At 43.9% G+C, this 16751-nt stretch overlaps 1 protein-coding gene across 1 annotated transcript in view; it reads right to left on the reverse strand.

The window, feature by feature from the left end:
* LRP1B (LDL receptor related protein 1B) overlaps positions 1-16751 on the reverse strand; it is a 1835733-nt gene that overhangs the window by 540743 nt on the left and 1278239 nt on the right. The window contains exon 41 of the mRNA XM_063932605.1: positions 13172-13543. Within this exon, the coding sequence (XP_063788675.1) occupies positions 13172-13543 (372 nt within the window). The remainder of the gene's footprint in view (positions 1-13171; positions 13544-16751) is intronic.

Raw genomic sequence — 16751 nt, forward strand, 5'->3', positions numbered from 1 at the left:
TGTGATCTGAACCCAGTTAACAGTATGATAACAACGAAGGAGCCTCTGAAAAGATGGCTCACAACAAGAATAACCCGATTTTTGTAACAATAACTATGTATGTACAAGTATTGCAGACAATCCGCACTTGGGATGGGCGCCCAGCATCCACTACAGACTACGAGAAATAGATTTATCGGTAAGTAAAATCTTATTTTCTCTGACGTCCTAGTGGATGCTGGGGACTCCGTCAGGACCATGGGGATTATACCAAAGCTCCCAAACGGGCGGGAGAGTGCGGATGACCCTGCAGCACCGAATGAGAGAACTCCATGTCCTCCTCAGCCAGGGTATCAAATTTGTAGAATTTAGCAAACGTGTTTTCCCCTGACCAAGTAACTGCTCGGCAAAGTTGTAAAGCCGAGACCCCTCGGGCAGTCGCCCAAGATGAGCCCCCTTCCTTTTGGAATGGGCTTTTACCGATTTTGGCTTTGGCAGGCCTGCCACAGAATGTGTAAACTGAATTGTATTACAAATCCAGCGAGCAATCGTCTGCTTAGAAGCAGGAGCACCCATCTTGTTGGGTGCATACAGGCTAAACAGCGAGTCAGATTTTCTGACTCCAGCCTTCCTGGAAACATATTTTTCAGGGCCCTGACAACGTCAAGTAACTTGGAGTCCTCCAAGTCCCTAGTACCCGCAGGTACCACAATAGGTTGGTTCATGTGAAAAACAGAAAACACCTTAAGGAGAAATTGAGGACGAGTCCTCAATTCTGCCCTGTCAGAATGAAAAATTAAGTAAGGGCTTTATATATGATAAAGCCGCCAATTCTGACACACGCCTGGCTGAAGCCAGGGCTAATAGCATCGTCACCTTCCATGTGAGATATTTTAAGTCCACAGTGGTGAGTGGTTCAAACCAATGTGACTTTAGGAAACTCAAAACAACATTGAGATCCCAAGGTGCCACTGGGGCACAAAAGGAGGCTGTATATGCAGTACCCCTTTTACAAACATCTGAACGTCAGGCACTAAAGCCAGTTCTTTCTGGAAGAAATTCGACAGGGCCGAAATTTGAACCTTAATGGACCCTAATTTTAGGCCCATAGACAGTCCTGTTTTCAGGAAATGTAGGAAACGACCCAGTTGGAATTCCTCTGTAGGGGCCTTCTTGGCCTCACACCACGCAACATATCTTCGCCAAATGCGGTGAAAATGTTTTGCGGTTACATCCTTCCTGTCTTCGACCAGGGTAGGGATGACTTCATCTGGAATGCCCTTTCAGGATCCGGCGTTCAACCGCCATGCCGTCAAACGCGGCCGCGGTAAGTCTTGGAACAGACAAGGCCCCTGCTGGAGCAGGTCCTTTCTTAAAGGTAGAGGCCACGGGTCTTCCGTGAACATCTCTTGAAGTTTCGGGTACCAAGTCCTTCTTGGCCAATCCGGAACCACGAGTATCATTCTTACTCATCTCCCTCTTATGATTCTCAGTACTTTTTGTATGAGAGGCATAGGAGGGAACACATACTCTGACTGGTACATCCACAGTGTTACCAGAGCGTCCACCGCTATTGCCTGAGGGTCCCTTGACCTGGCGCAATATCTAGTTTTTTGTTCAGGCGGGACGCCATCATGTCCACCTTTGGTTTTTCACAACGGTTTACAATCATGTGGAAGACTTCCCGATGAAGTCCCCACTCTCCCGGGTGGAGGTCATGCCTGCTGAGGAAGTCTGCTTCCCAGTTTTCCACTCCCGGAATGAACACTGCTGAGAGTGTTATCACATGATTTTTCGCCCAGCGAAGAATCCTTGCAGTTTCTGCCATTTCCCTCCTGCTTCTTGTGCCGCCCTGTCTGTTTACGTGGGCGACTGCCGTGATGTTGTCCCACTGGATCAATACCGGCTGACATTGAAGCAGAGGTCTTGCTAAGCTTAGAGCATTGTAAATTGCCCTTAGCTCCAGTATATTTATGTGGAGAGAAGTCTCCAGACTCGATCACACTCTCTGGAAATTTTTTCCTTGTGTGACTGCTCCCCAGCCACTCAGGCTGGCATCCGTGGTCACCAGGACCCAGTCCTGAATGCCGAATCTGCGGCCCTTTCATAGATGAGCACTCTGCAGCCACCGCAGAAGAAACACCCTTGTCCTTGGAGACAGGGTTATCCGCTGATGCATCTGAAGATGCGATCCGGACCATTTTTCCAGCAGATCCCACGTAAAGGTTCTTGCGTGAAATCTACCGAATGGGATCGCTTTGTAAGAAACCACCATTTTTCACAGGATCCTTGTGCAATGATGCACTGATACTTTTCCTGGTTTTAGGAGGTTCCTGACTAGCTCGGATAACTCCCTGGCTTTCTTCTCCGGGAGAAAACATCCTTTTCTGGACTGTGTCCAGAATCATCCCTAGGAACAGTAGACGTGTCGTCGGAAAAAACTGCGATTTTGGAATATTTAGAATCCACTCGTGCTGTCGTAGAACTACTTAAGATAGTGCTACTCCGACCTCCAACTGTTCTCTGGACCTTGCCCTTATCAGGAAAGCGTCCATATTTCTTTTAAGAAGAATCATCATTTCGGCCATTACCTTGGTAAAGACCCGGGGTGCCGTGGACAATCCAAACGGCAGCGTCTGAACTGATAGTGACAGTTCTGTACCACGAACCTGAGGTACCCTTGGTGAGAAGGGCAAATTTGGACATGTAGGTAAGCGTCCCTGATATCCAGTGACACCATATCGTCCCCTTCTTCCTGGTTCGCTATCACTGCTCTGAGTGACTCCATCTTGATTTGAACGCTTGTATGTAAGTGTTCAAATATTTCAGATCTCACCTAGCCGTCTGGCTTCAGTACCACAATATAGTGTGGAATAATACCCCTTCCCTTGTTGTAGAAGGGGTACTTTGATTATCACCTGCTGGGAATACAGCCTGTGAATTGTTCCCAATACTGCCTCCCTGTCGGAGGGAGACGTTGGTAAAGCAGACTTCAGGAACTTGTGAGGGGGAGACGTCTCGAATTTCCAATGTACACCTGGGATACTACGTGTAGGATCCAGGAGTCCACTTGTGAGTGAGCCCACTGCGTGCTGAAACTCTTGAGATGACCCCCTACCGCACCTGAGTCCGCTTGTACGGCCCCAGCGTCATGCTGCGGACTTGGCAGAAGCTGTGGATGGCTTCTGTTCCTGGGAATGGGCTGCCTGCTGCAGTCTTCTTCCCTTTCCTCTACCCCTGGGCAGATATGACTGGCCCTTTTGCCCGCCTGCCCTTATGGGGACGAAAGGACTGAGACTGAAAAGACTGTGTCCTTTTCTGCTGAGATGTGACTTGGGGTAACAAAAGGTGGATTTTTCAGCTGTTGCCATGGCCACCAGGTCCGATGGACCGCCCCTTTGTACGGCAATACTTCCATGTGCCGTCTGGAATCTGCATCACCTGACCACTGTCGTCTGGCAGATATGGACATCACATTTACTCTTGATGCCAGAATGCAAATATCCCTCTGCGCATCTCGCATATATAGAAATGCATCCTTAAAATGCTCTATAGTCAATAAAATCTTGTCCCTGTCAAGGGTATCAATATTTTCAGTCAGGAAATCCGACCAAGCCCCCTCAGCGCTGCACATCCAGGCTGAGGCGATTGCTGGTCGTAGTATAACACCAGTATATGTGTATATACTTTTAGGATATTTTTCAGCTTCCTATCAGCTGGCTCCTTGAGGGCTGCCGTATCTGGAGACGGTAACGCCACTTGTTTTTATAAGCGTGTGAGCGCCTTATTCACCCTAAGGTGTGTTTCCCAACTCGCCCTAACTTCTGGCGGGAAAAGGTATACCGCCAATAATTTTCTATCGGAGGAAACCCACGTATCATCACACACTTCATTTAATTTATCTGATTCAGGAAAAACTACAAGTAGTTTATTCACACCCTACATAATACCCTTATTTGTGGTACTTGTAGTATCAGAAATATGTAACACCTCCTTCATTGCCCTTAACATGAAACGTGTGGCCCTAAAGGAAAATACGTTTGTTTCTTCACCGTCGACACTGGAGTCAGTGTCCGTGTCTGTGTCGACCGACTGAGGTAAATGGGCGTTTTTACAAGCCCCTGACGGTGTCTGAGACGCCTGGACAGGTACTAATTTGTTTGCCGGCCGTCTCATGTCGTCAACCGACCTTGCAGCGTGTTGACATTATCACGTAATTCCTAAATAAGCCATCCATTCCAGTGTCGACTCCCTAGAGAGTGACATCACCAATACAGGCAATTTGCTCTGCCTCCTCACCAACATCGTCCTCCTACATGTCGACACACACGTACCGACACACAGCACACACACAGGGAATGCTCTGACAGAGGACAGGACCCCACTAGCCCTTTGGGGAGACAGAGGGAGAGTTTGCCAGCACACACCAAAAACGCTATAATTATACAGGGACAACCCCTTATACAAGTGTTTTCCCTTATAGCATTTTTATATATGTAATCATATCGCCAAATAAGTGCCCCCCCTCTCTGTTTTAACCCTGTTTCTGTAGTGCAGTGCAGGGGAGAGCCTGGGAGCCTTCCTCACAGCAGAGCTGAGCAGGAAAATGGCGCCGTGTGCTGAGGAGAATAGGCCCCGCCCCCTTTTCGGCGGGCTCTTCTCCCGGAGTTTGTGAGATCTGGCAGGGGTTAAATACATCCATATAGCCTCAAGGGCTATATGTGATGTATTTTAGCCATAAAAGGTATAATACATTGCTGCCCAGAGCGCCCCCCCCCAGCGCCCTGCACCTTCAGTGACAGTTGGTGACTGTTGGTGAAGTGTGCTGACAACAATGGCGCACAGCTGCAGTGCTGTGCGCTACCTTATGAAGACTGAAAGTCTTCTGCCGCCTGTTTCTGGACCTCTTCAACTTCGGCATCTGTAAGGGGGGTCGGCGGCACGGCTCCGGGACGAACCCCAGGGTGAGACCTGTGTTCCGACTCCCTCTGGAGCTAATGGTGTCCAGTAGCCTAAGAAGCAAATCCATCCTGCACGCAGGTGAGTTTTCTTCTCTCCCCTAAGTCCCTCGTAGCAGTGAGCCTGTTGCCAGCAGGACTCACTGAAAATAAAAAACCTAACATAAACTTTTATTCTAAGCAGCTCAGGAGAGCCACCTAGATTGCACCCTTCTCGTCGGGCACAAAAATCTAACTGAGGCTTGGAGGAGGGTCATAGGGGGAGGAGCCAGTGCACACCACCTGATCCTAAAGCTTTTATTATTGTGCCCTGTTTCCTGCGGAGCCGCTATATCCCCATGGTCCTGACGGAGTCCCCAGCATCCACTAGGACGTCAGAGAAACCTTTTAGCAGAAACACAAAAAGTCTCCTTGCACATAGTGCTACTGATCGTATGTATCTATCTACACACATCAGATTTGATAGTGTCATTGCAGTAATGTATCATACCTCCCAACATTCTGATAGATGAATGCGGCACGCAGCGCCAGAAAGGGGCGTGACCTAATGGGAAGGGGGCGTGGCTTCATGTGAATGATGCGATTGCGAGCCACGCCTCTCATTTCCATCACAGTGGAACTGTGAGCTGCTGGCCATGCCCCCAGTCACTCTGTATCACTGGGATAGACGCTGTGCGCATGCGCACAGCGTCTATTCACCTCTGCTCTGCTCTGAACTGAGCAGAGCAGAGACTGATCAGGAGCCTCCCAACTGCCCCCACACACTGCGGGACACTGCGGCCCGCGGGAGGGACAGCGGGACAGACCCCAAAAAACGGGATTGTCCCGTGAAAATCGGGACAGTTGGGAGGTATGGTATATTTCCCTCACATTGTGGGCCTAATTCTGATCTGATTGCAGCAGCAATTTGTTAGCTAATGGGCAAAACCATGTGCACTGCAGGGGGGGGGCAGATATAACATGTGCAGAAAGATTTAGATTTGGGTGGGGTGTGTTTAAACTGAAATCTAAATTGTAAGTGTAAAAATAAAGCAGCCAGTATTTACCCTGCACAGAAACAAAATAATCCACCCAAATCTAACTCTCTCTGCACATGTTATATCTGCCCCACCTGCAGTGATCATGGTTTTGCCCAACTGCTAACAAAGTTGCTGCTGCGATCATATCTGAATTAAGCCCTGTTCATTTATAATGCACCCTTTCCAGTTTAAATACTCTCCTTTCGTACATATGGCCCAAGTAAGCATAACGAATAAGAATCATTGATAATAATATAAAAATAACGTTATGCAATTCTACACACAACAAGATGATAAAATACTACTGCACAGACGGCCTAATTCTTGATTGTACGCAATGGTCGATTATCGCGTCTATTATCAGTAGACTGCACATGTGCTGCGATTGCAATGCGCATGCGTGACGGCACCGCTGCGATCTCACTCGCAATGAGGATTTCATGGAATAGTGATTGACAGGAAGTGATCATTTGGAGGTGTTAACTGGGAGTTTACAGAGAGTGGTTGGGAAAACGCAGGCATGTCAGCTTTTTTCTGGGCATGTATGTGCCGTCAGCTGTGAGCACGTATGTACAAAAACATGATGTCCCTCATTTTTGCGTATAGGTTACGAATGTGTACGCAATTGTGAATGAGTTTATGATTGCTTCTAGGGTCGCCTCTTTTCATTTCAGAGCGGTAGCTTCACTTGGCAGTTTCGTAGGCTAGAAAATTGCAATTGCATTTGTGTACAAACATGAATTAGGCCCAGAGACATAAACCCTAATTCCTTATTGTCCTTTTAGCTTAAACTATACGTTGTCTTCTAATAGGCAATAGCTTACAGTACATAACATACACAATTCCTTTAAACACACAGTACATAAACATATAAATGAAGACTTTTTAGTCACATATAATCATCGGCATAATAATATTATAATAGTCACGCATTATAGTTTAAAAAAAAAAACACGAAAAAGAGGAATAAAACACAACGGCTGACATCAGCATCAGACAAAATTAGTGCAAAATTAATACTGCATAGGCGACCACAAATAGGTTGAACTCGATGGGCAAATTGTCTTTTTTCAACCTTAGATACTACAGTATGTTACTATGTTACTATGTATGTTACTTGCCAAATGCAGCTCACTATATTACAGGAATTGAGGCTGAAGGCTGTATACTGTACAGTATACTGAGGAAATGGGTGTCTTATACAACTAATTCATATTCAAAGACAGGAATTTAACCAAGATGTGTCAATCATTCATCAAAGGAAGTTAATTTATTACAGTATGATACCCTGTAATAAATCACAATGTTTGTAGGCAGTCTTTTGTTGCCAAGTTTTACTTGGTTCTAAATTCAGATATGGAAATGTATTCATAATTAGACCTCTCTAGCTCAGACCAGAGAACGGCAACCTCTGTCTCTCCAGCTGCTATGGGACTAAAAGGTCCAGCAAGTCTTGCCAGTCTTTAGACTCTCACAGGTGGAGATGCACTATATATTATCCTATCATTCTCTATTTCATGCATTGAGTAGTCATTCAGTTGTTTAATAAGAATTAAACTACAACTACTACAACAAACATAACATCAGCACATTGGGCCGGACTCAAATGTTCTCTCCCCACCGGCAGTATTCTAATGTTACTGCCGACGGGCGCAACAACTTCATTTCAGCTTACTACTCCCTGGGCTAGCAAGCTGAAATGCATGTAAAGAAACCCGTTTGGGCACCCAAACGGGTCTTTACATGATCGCTCCTATTACTTTTGTCAGGTTTAGGTGCTTTGCGCGCCTAAACCCGACTATATTGGGCGTGATCAGCGCGCTAATGGGGGGGGCATTTGATTATCGCCCCTCTTTCTCCTATCACTTTAGATATATTTGAATTCCCCCCATTGTATTTCTTGCCTCAAAGGACATCATCAAAGTAAGCAATTCTATAAATGTTTTATCAGTTCTATCAGTAATTCTACCAATGTGTTATTAAATATTGTTCAAATGCCTTGCTACTTTCTATATTGCAAAAATAAAGTAAAAAAAGCCCTGAATATTCTAAAATGTATTTGTACATCAATTAGCCTACAAATGAGGTAATCTTGTTGTACTCTTCCTGTTGTACCATGTTAAGCCAGAACAACAGTTATACAAAACTCTTCATGTTTATCAGCTTATGCATAGGCTCTCTGCCTAAGCATCATTATTGAATACAAGTTCCATGCCCCAACAAATCAATTAATTTATCAAATGCCAAGGTCCATATGATATGAGTCAAGAGAATATGATATCAAGCATAAACACAAACACTTTGTTAACAGCATCAAGTACTGGGATCTGAAACATAACTATTGTACAAGTAGGTCACTGACAAAATGTGCTCATGCGTGCTACTATTATAATGGCCAATTAGGATGTTTTAGACTTAACTGCAGTTGTAGCATGTGAGCACAGAATGACTGCTGGGAGCATACAGACATCAATATAGACTCCTACGCTGACCACTATTTCACAGTGCAGGCATCATATGCCCCCACTAGTTGAGACACATACAAAAATACAATCCGACTGGTCAGGCCAAGTCCACTTGGGCTACGGTCTCAGAAATGTATTGAGCATTCCTCGACATTGGCAGGGAGATGTCTACTAAGATGCACTGTCTTATGGGAATGTTGCAGGAGTCTTGCATAACTGTTTGCAAAGTCAGATGCTTACTTGCTTACAGAGGGGGCCATAATCTGATGGAAATTCTGACCCTAGCATGGGGCAGGTGCCAGCTTCAATGGTGCGTCCGATGGTACTATAGTGTCTAATGAGGCACTATTTGTAATTGTTGCATCTAAAAAATCACAAAGTGGGCATTAGTGTTCATTCTAGGTCCTTGCACATGTCACAGCCTGTGCAGTTCCTTTTATTTGACTGGGTATAGCTCTCTGTTCTGGTGGTCCTAGCTCACTCTCTTCTATATCTCAGCACTGAGATACAGACCAGAGTGTGCTAGAATCACCAGATCAGAGAGTGGCATCGCAGGCAGGAAAGAACACTGCATGGGTTGTGACAGGTGCAGGGTGCTAGAATGACCACTAGGGAGCGTCTCTGTCTGTGCACATTCAGATGTACATTTGTACACCAGGGGAAGAGCTGATACTAGCATTAGCATAAGGGGTAGATTGAATTTTTTTTGGGGTTGCTCCCAGTAATGTTACCCTGACTGAGCTATTCAATTGTTGTTCCAATCAGATGCAAGTGTCACGGGCGTCCATTATTTCTGCTTGCACCATTCTAAAGTAGCGGAATGAAATCAGTTAAAAGTCCCTATATTGGGCACCCAAACTGTCCAATAGTTTAAATGGGTTTAGCTGCTTTACGTTGCTAAACCCAGTGCTTTTGGCCATGATAAGTAATGGGAACATGCAGGAGTTACGCCCAATTGAAAAAACAATTGAATAGCTCTATCAGGTGCCCATAACTTAGAGCGCCCCCAAAAATGATTGAATCTCCCCAAAGTCACAAAATCGACTACGACAAAAGATGCCCTCAAGTCAGGGTCCAGATACCTTCAATTTGGTTTCACACAAATGTGATACTAATGAACATTGTGGGTCATTCCGAGTTGATCGCTAGCTGCTTTCGTTCGCTCTGCAGCGATGAGGCAAAAAAACTGCACTTCTGCGCACGCATATGTGGCGCAATGTGCACGCGCGTCGTACTAATGCAACGAACGATGTAGTTTCACACAAGGTCTAGCGAAGCTTTTCAGTCACACTGCTGGCCGCAGAGTGATTGACAGGAAGAGGGAGTTTCTGGGTGTCAACTGACCGTTTTCAGGTAGTGTTCGGAAAACGCAGGCGTGCCAGGAAAAACACAGGCGTGGCTGGGCGAACGCAGGGCGTGTTCGTGATGTCAAAACAGGAACTGAACAGTCTGAGGTGATCGCAAGCGCTGAGTAAGTATTGAGCTACTCTAAAACTGCACAAAAAAAGTTTGCCACTGCTCTGCGATCCTTTCGTTCGCACTTCTGCTAAGCTAAAATACACTCCCAGTGGGAGGCGGCATAGCGTTTGCACGGCTGCTAAAAACTGCTAGCGAGCGAACAACTTGTAATGACCACCATTGTCATGGATCTAATACTTGATTCCCTTCTGGTGTGACTAGTGCATTCAGACAATTACCTCATTAAAGCTATAGGGGGATTATACAGGTAAATATACAAGTAATAAATGGAGGGAATTAGAGAGATAGTGTTCTCATGAGTATAATACCATGCTTACTTTTTTATAAAAAAAAATAATAATAATACACATAATAATAAATTAGTGTAACAAACACCATTTTTGACATTTATAGTAAAAATATGTAATAATCCCATACACATGAATACACATATCAAATACACACAGTTGTGCAATATATAATTAAACTATTAATATTTGGTACGGGGGGGGGGGTTCTTTTTAAAGTATTGTGAAGAAAATAGGAAATCAAGCAAACAGTGCAACTCACATATGTGCAATGTCCTTCAGTGTGGTCACTGGGCCTTATTCAGGGTTGTTAGCAAACCATAAAAGCACACTTATGGGCAATACCATGTTACACTGCAGGTGGGGCAGATGTAGATTTGAGCGGGGTGTGTTCAAACTGAAATCTAAATTGCAGTGTAAGAATAAGGAAGACATCATTTACCCTGCACAGAAACAATATAACCCACCCAAAACTAACTCTCTCTGCACATGTTACATCTGCCCCACCTTCAGCGCAACAAAGTTTTGCCCATTAGTGTGCTTTTTTTGTTTGCTAACAACTCTGAATAACCCCCACTATCAAAATATATAGCCACAAATGCATTGACTTTGTTAAATACTCTTAGGTTTAGTGGTCCATTAGGGACATAACCAAAAAATGGAAATAATCCAAAGGAAAAAGGAACCAAGTTAGCAGACCAACAATAGTTTGCAAACAAAGGAGCAGATATATTAACCCGGATAAGGGAAGTGATAAAGCAGTGATAAGTGCAAGGTGATAACGCACCAGCCAATCATTACAGATTTGAAAAATGACAGTTGAAAATGACTGGCTGGTGTGTTACATATCACCTTGCACTTATCAATGCTTTATCACTTCTCCAGGCTTAATACATCTGCCCAAAAGTAGGAAATAGGAATGAGAGAATAACTGGCCATCTATATTCTGATACTATGTTGGGTAAATTCAATTATCTTCTAGTGCTGCTGGAAGCTGTTCTGGTGACTTCAAGGGATAGGTCCCACAGAGCTGATTTCTGTTGCAAGCCTATGGAGATGCCGTAGTGGCCATGTGCAGTACACACACAAACAAGTCACCCAGCTGTTACTCAGTAAATAAAATGAAACAACACAGCTACATTACTGAACCTTGCCCTGTTTCAGTAAATGCCCTAGGGTAGGAGCTGCTTTGAACATTTTCAGGGGGAAAAAAATCATAATGTCTTACAAAATGTAAATAATTCAGGCTTTTCATATTTAACTAGTTATCAATTATGTTTTTCTGCATGCAGCAGGTTTCATGTCAGGAGGGAGGTGTTTCTCTATCTAAGCCAATTGTTAGTGACAGACTTGTAAAACTGCCCTGCAGAATGCAAGGACAGAAACAAGCAGGGCCTTTGATATCACAGCTGCAGGGCTGTAACTAGTTTGTGTGTCAGCACCATCTGGCAGCACCACCCGCATGGCCGCTTGCTCACTAACCAGCTCCCACCACTGCAGCACTGTGCTGTATGTGGTGGTGTATGCTCAGCTTATTCTCTGCTGCTGAGCACACAACTATACAGGCTTGCAGCGCCACCTTACCCCGGATGATCCGCCCCCTCTGCAATGTCTCCAGGGAGAGACATGATGAAGTCTCCTCTCCCAGCCCCAGCTGACTCCTGCAGTGTCCTGCACCACAAGGAGTTGCCCTCAGTCACAGAGCTTGAGGTGATGAGTAGTGCATAAAATAAGAATGTTATTTTATATTACTCTACCTGGCACAATGTGTAAAATAGGGCTCTACCTGGTGCAATGTGTAAAAGGGGCTCTATCTGGCACTGTAAAAGGGAACTCTACCTACCGTAATGTGTATAAGGGGGCTCTAGCTGGTGTAACATATATAATGGTTCTACCTGGTACATTGTGTAAAATGGGGCTCTGCCTGACACAATGTGTAAAAGGGGGCTCTACCTGGTGTGATGTGTAAAAGGGGGCTCTACCTGGAATAATATTTGACAAGCTCCACTTGGAGTAATGTTTAAAAGGGGGCTGTAGCTGGCGTAATGTGTAAAAGGGGGCTCTACCTGGCGTAATGTATATAAGGGGCTCAGCTCTACTGTGGTGTAATGTGTGAAAGGGGGCTCTACTGTGGTGTGATGTGTGAAATGGGGCTCTACATGATGTAATGTATATAAGAGGCTCTTATCTGGTGTAATGTGTATAAGTTGCACTACTGTGTGGTGCAATTTGATTATTGGAGACTACTGTGCGGTGTAATATAAATTGGTATAATTTTGTGACCACTCCCCTTATCCATGAAGTCACACCCCTATATCTTTGACATGCGCCTTTGGCACGCACTATCCCTGTTTTACTTATAGTGTGTGCGTACAAGATGGTGGGGGGGGGGGGGGGGCACCAATTCTATTTCTGGCACAGGGCACCAAAATGTCTAGTTGCGGCTTTGCACAGCTGCTTAAATAAATGTAGCTTTTTCACCAATGTATTGTATGTTTGAATGTCATTACTTTGTGAAAAAATAAGTTTATGTATACATTAATATGTATGCAACTGCAATATTTAATAAACTCTACAGGAAACTTTAAATACATTGAAACAAAATATCACAGTACCTCCTAATATGCAATATACTGTTGAAAAATCATGTGCAGCATTACATAGAGCAGTAATAAGTACTATAACAGTAATAGTACTTCCAGCAGTTGCTTCACGTCTACAGCCAGGGTTGCATCTAAATTTAAGTGGTCTAAAGGACCTCTGATGTCACAACCATGTGACCTGTAACAGTAGGGGGAGGAGCAATGTTGGCTCAAGTTCTCAAGTTCACATGGCTGTGACATCAAAAGTCCTTTGGCCCACCTAGATCTAGCATCTACCCTTCAGGCATCCCTACCAGCTATCCAACAGTGCAAGATAGGACCTATAAGATTCACCACAATAAAAAAAAAAAAAAAAACCCAGATAGGCAAATTATCACTTACTTTCAATAATGACACTTCTTCCTGTCCAGTCATCATTGATTAACTGTATATTTCCATAATGGACGTCACTGTAGAAGATACGATTGTTTCCTTTTTCATTGAACTTGTAGTCAAAAGCCAGGGAGATAACATTTTTGAAATACTCTGGGTTTTCATAGGGTTGAATGGGAGAATTGAGGTTGGTTTCATCAGAGAGGTGAATGCTTTTTAAAATTGTTCTTCCTGAGTAGAGCAAGTAACCCTCATGATTTAGGCATGTAATCCCATTCCTTGCTAGATAGCCATGAGCACAAGCACACGTCCTTTGGTTATTACCCCGATACAGGCAAATTTGTAGACATCCTCCATTGTTTTTTGCACAGATGTTCGTCCCTGCAGAGAATAAAATACTTCAGGCATTTTGGGACAGAGTCTGATTATTTATCAAGTTTATTCTACTCCATCCTAAGGATTATTCAGTTACATTGTTTGCATTATATTGAAGAATCAAGCCAAGTACCGCAAAAGGACATTTTGTATGAGGCTACATTGTTCTCTAGGTCTGGGGTAGCCAACTCACTGGGAAAGACTTATGGGAATGGAAGGGGAAGGTGGGGAGGTCTGAGGGTCATGGGTCTTTGCAGTACCTATTTTTCTTGAATCAAAGTCTCTGACCAGTTGGCAAACCCTAATATAAGTTGAAGAGGACATTCAAAGCCAGTTATTCAGAAGAACATTTTAACAATGTGTCCATATATGACTGATCACTTGAGGTGACTTTGGGGGTCATTCCGACCCGTTCGCACGCAGCGTTTTTTTGCTGTGGTGCGAACCGGTGCGGAATGCACATGCACAGCGGGCACAGTGCGCAACGTTGCCCGGTGACAGGGGTCACTGGGTTACGCCGCGGCTACCGACAGAAGCGGTCGCAGCGGCGACCACTAAGAAGATTAACAGGAAGGAGGCATGGATGGGCGGATCCGGACCGTTGGAGAGCATTTTCGGGGAGTGGTGAGTAAAACGCAGGCGTGTCCAGGACAACGGAGGGCGGATGTCTGACGTCAAAGCCGGGCCCATCATCGCTGGAGCCATCCCACAGGGTAAGTATGTCCAGGGCTGCTCTACTTCTGCTTGAATTTTTTTTTAGCTTAGCAGTGCTGCACTTAGCAGTGCTGCACTTAGCCCTGCTAAGCTAAAAAACACTCCCCCATAGGCGTGGACTGTTGATCGCAGCAGCAGCTAAAAGTTGCTGGATGCGATCAACTCGGAATGACCATCTTTATCTTTTTGGTTTGTGTATGCCATTCTAGCTTTGTTCTATGCTTTGCCCCTGGACATTAATATATTACAAACAGTATTTTATTAAGTTAGTTTTCGGTTGCAATATAGCCACTAGTCAATATTCAACTTCCAAAAATAGTATTGGACACTTTAATTTAGCTTTGTCCCTTCTCTGTAAGAAATATATGTTCACCTCTGTAAAGCCTTTCCTGGAAGTTTTGTTGTACAGCCCCTGATATAATATATATATATATATATATATATATATATATATATATATATATATATATTCATATATGTATTCATGCACTTAACTTGAGAGCTCATTGTTATTCAGTTACAATACCCTTTATTAAATAACACATATCAATATACTGCCATACCCAGGATTTAAACCTATAACCTGTTGAATTCTAATCAAACACCTACTTACTGAGCTATTTGATCCTGCATAAACACTATATGAAGCTACTGGTAAAAAAAAAATAATCAGCATTGCAATTGAGCAGATCTATGTAGTGTGCAGCCACACACTACATAGATCTGCCCAGCCGCAATAATTTTTTCACAAAGTAAAAGGTAAGTTTCAAATAAAAATCTCTTTTAAAATTGTCTACCTTTCTATGCAAGGGCAGATAGCTCGATGAATAGATTGTCTGACTGCAATGACTCAGGCAATTGGTTTGCATCCTGAGCATGTCAGCATCTTGAAATTTAATAACAGACAGTGTGAATAACAAAGAAATCTTAAGTTGAGTTCATGAATGTTGTATAGGTATTAGCGACAGAAGGAGTCAGGGTAGGAGACAGTGGTGGTCAGGAGATGCTGAGCTTCAAAGAGGGGGAAAGCTGCAAGTGCAAGTAAATAAAACAGATAATTGACAAGTGCCACCAACAGCACCCCCTACCCTGCATCGCTATGTGCGGTGCCCCCTCCGCACACACCTAGTTATGGCCCTGGAAAGCCAGTTGGTGTTAAACTATCAGGGAAATGTAATGTGCTGCCCAACCTGCAGAGCAAGTTATACCAGAGACGAAGTTCGCCCATTGCATTACATTTCCCAACTAATTTGACACAATCAGGCTTCCATAAGGTGGATGCAGAGGACAGCTGTGCAGTATTTCTGTGGGAACTTTAGCAGACCCAGAACGTCAAAGGGACAGGAATAAAGTAAAGTAACTTCTGCGTTGAATTGTTTGGCATTTTAAAAAAATGGAATGCAAATTTAGCATTTGATTTTTGGTGCACAGCTACCACTATCCCGTGTATGTTATAAATCTGTTGTGCGCATATAGAATTTCAACTGATATGTTCTAAATGTGTTGTGCTCAAAGACAAACTTTACAAAGTATATCTGTGCTGCATGTAAATGTTCTTTGTGTAACAGGCATCTATACTTTTTTAAGCAAAGATTAAGAATCTTTCTGCTCAGTTTTTTTGTTTTGTTTTAGGATTATGGATACAGCAGCATTTGTAAAAAGTGTCACACTCACTGATAGCCTTGTTTTTTAATATGTGATAAATCAGAGTTTCTGTCTGATGCCATTTGGACCATACAGACCACCATACCTCCCTTAAGGTGCAGCTTAGTATGGGTGGCAGAAATAATAAATAGTTGCTCTTCTCACCATGTACAGAGAGAGGTGTTATGAAAATAAGACATGTGGGAAGGGAGTTTTTCATAGTGCAGGGAAATGCCATAGGAAAGTAATTTTGCTGCTGTCAATCATAGAAGGTGGTGACCCCAAACCAGTATATCACCTAGGGTTCCATGGAGTCTTAGAGCCTGATTTATAGATAAGCCTAGTTGCATGTGCAGCTGCAATTTCACTCACAGGGTACATGCAAAAATATGGTAATGGCTCAGCAGCAATCTCGCCCTCTGCCAGCGCCTTACATCTGACACGTACAGTACATAAGCAGAAATATGCTGTCTCAGACTGAGTAACTCTCATAAGACACCGGGGCCTCTCCAGCTGCAAACAAATTTGCAGTGGCTGACTGTGGCACACTCAGAAAATGGTCCCAACACGCCTGTATTTTTTAATGCTGAATACTTGTCACTCACTTTGCAAATAAATTCTCTGTGTGTGCACTATCATTAATCACACTGTGTGCAGTTCAGCTTTAGCGCATATGCAGTGGCAAAAAATTGCTCCAGTGTGACCAACATCAACTTTGCGTGCATCTATGGCTAATACCTCTGAAAAATGCATTTTACTTTACATCTTCAGAACTATGCATGGTAATCTAAATGGCATTTACTCAATTTATACTCTGATTGTAATCTCTGGAAGTAGATCCTATAACACAACAAAG

Source organism: Pseudophryne corroboree, chromosome 7 (genome assembly GCF_028390025.1).
Source record: "Pseudophryne corroboree isolate aPseCor3 chromosome 7, aPseCor3.hap2, whole genome shotgun sequence".
NCBI lineage: Eukaryota > Metazoa > Chordata > Amphibia > Anura > Myobatrachidae > Pseudophryne > Pseudophryne corroboree.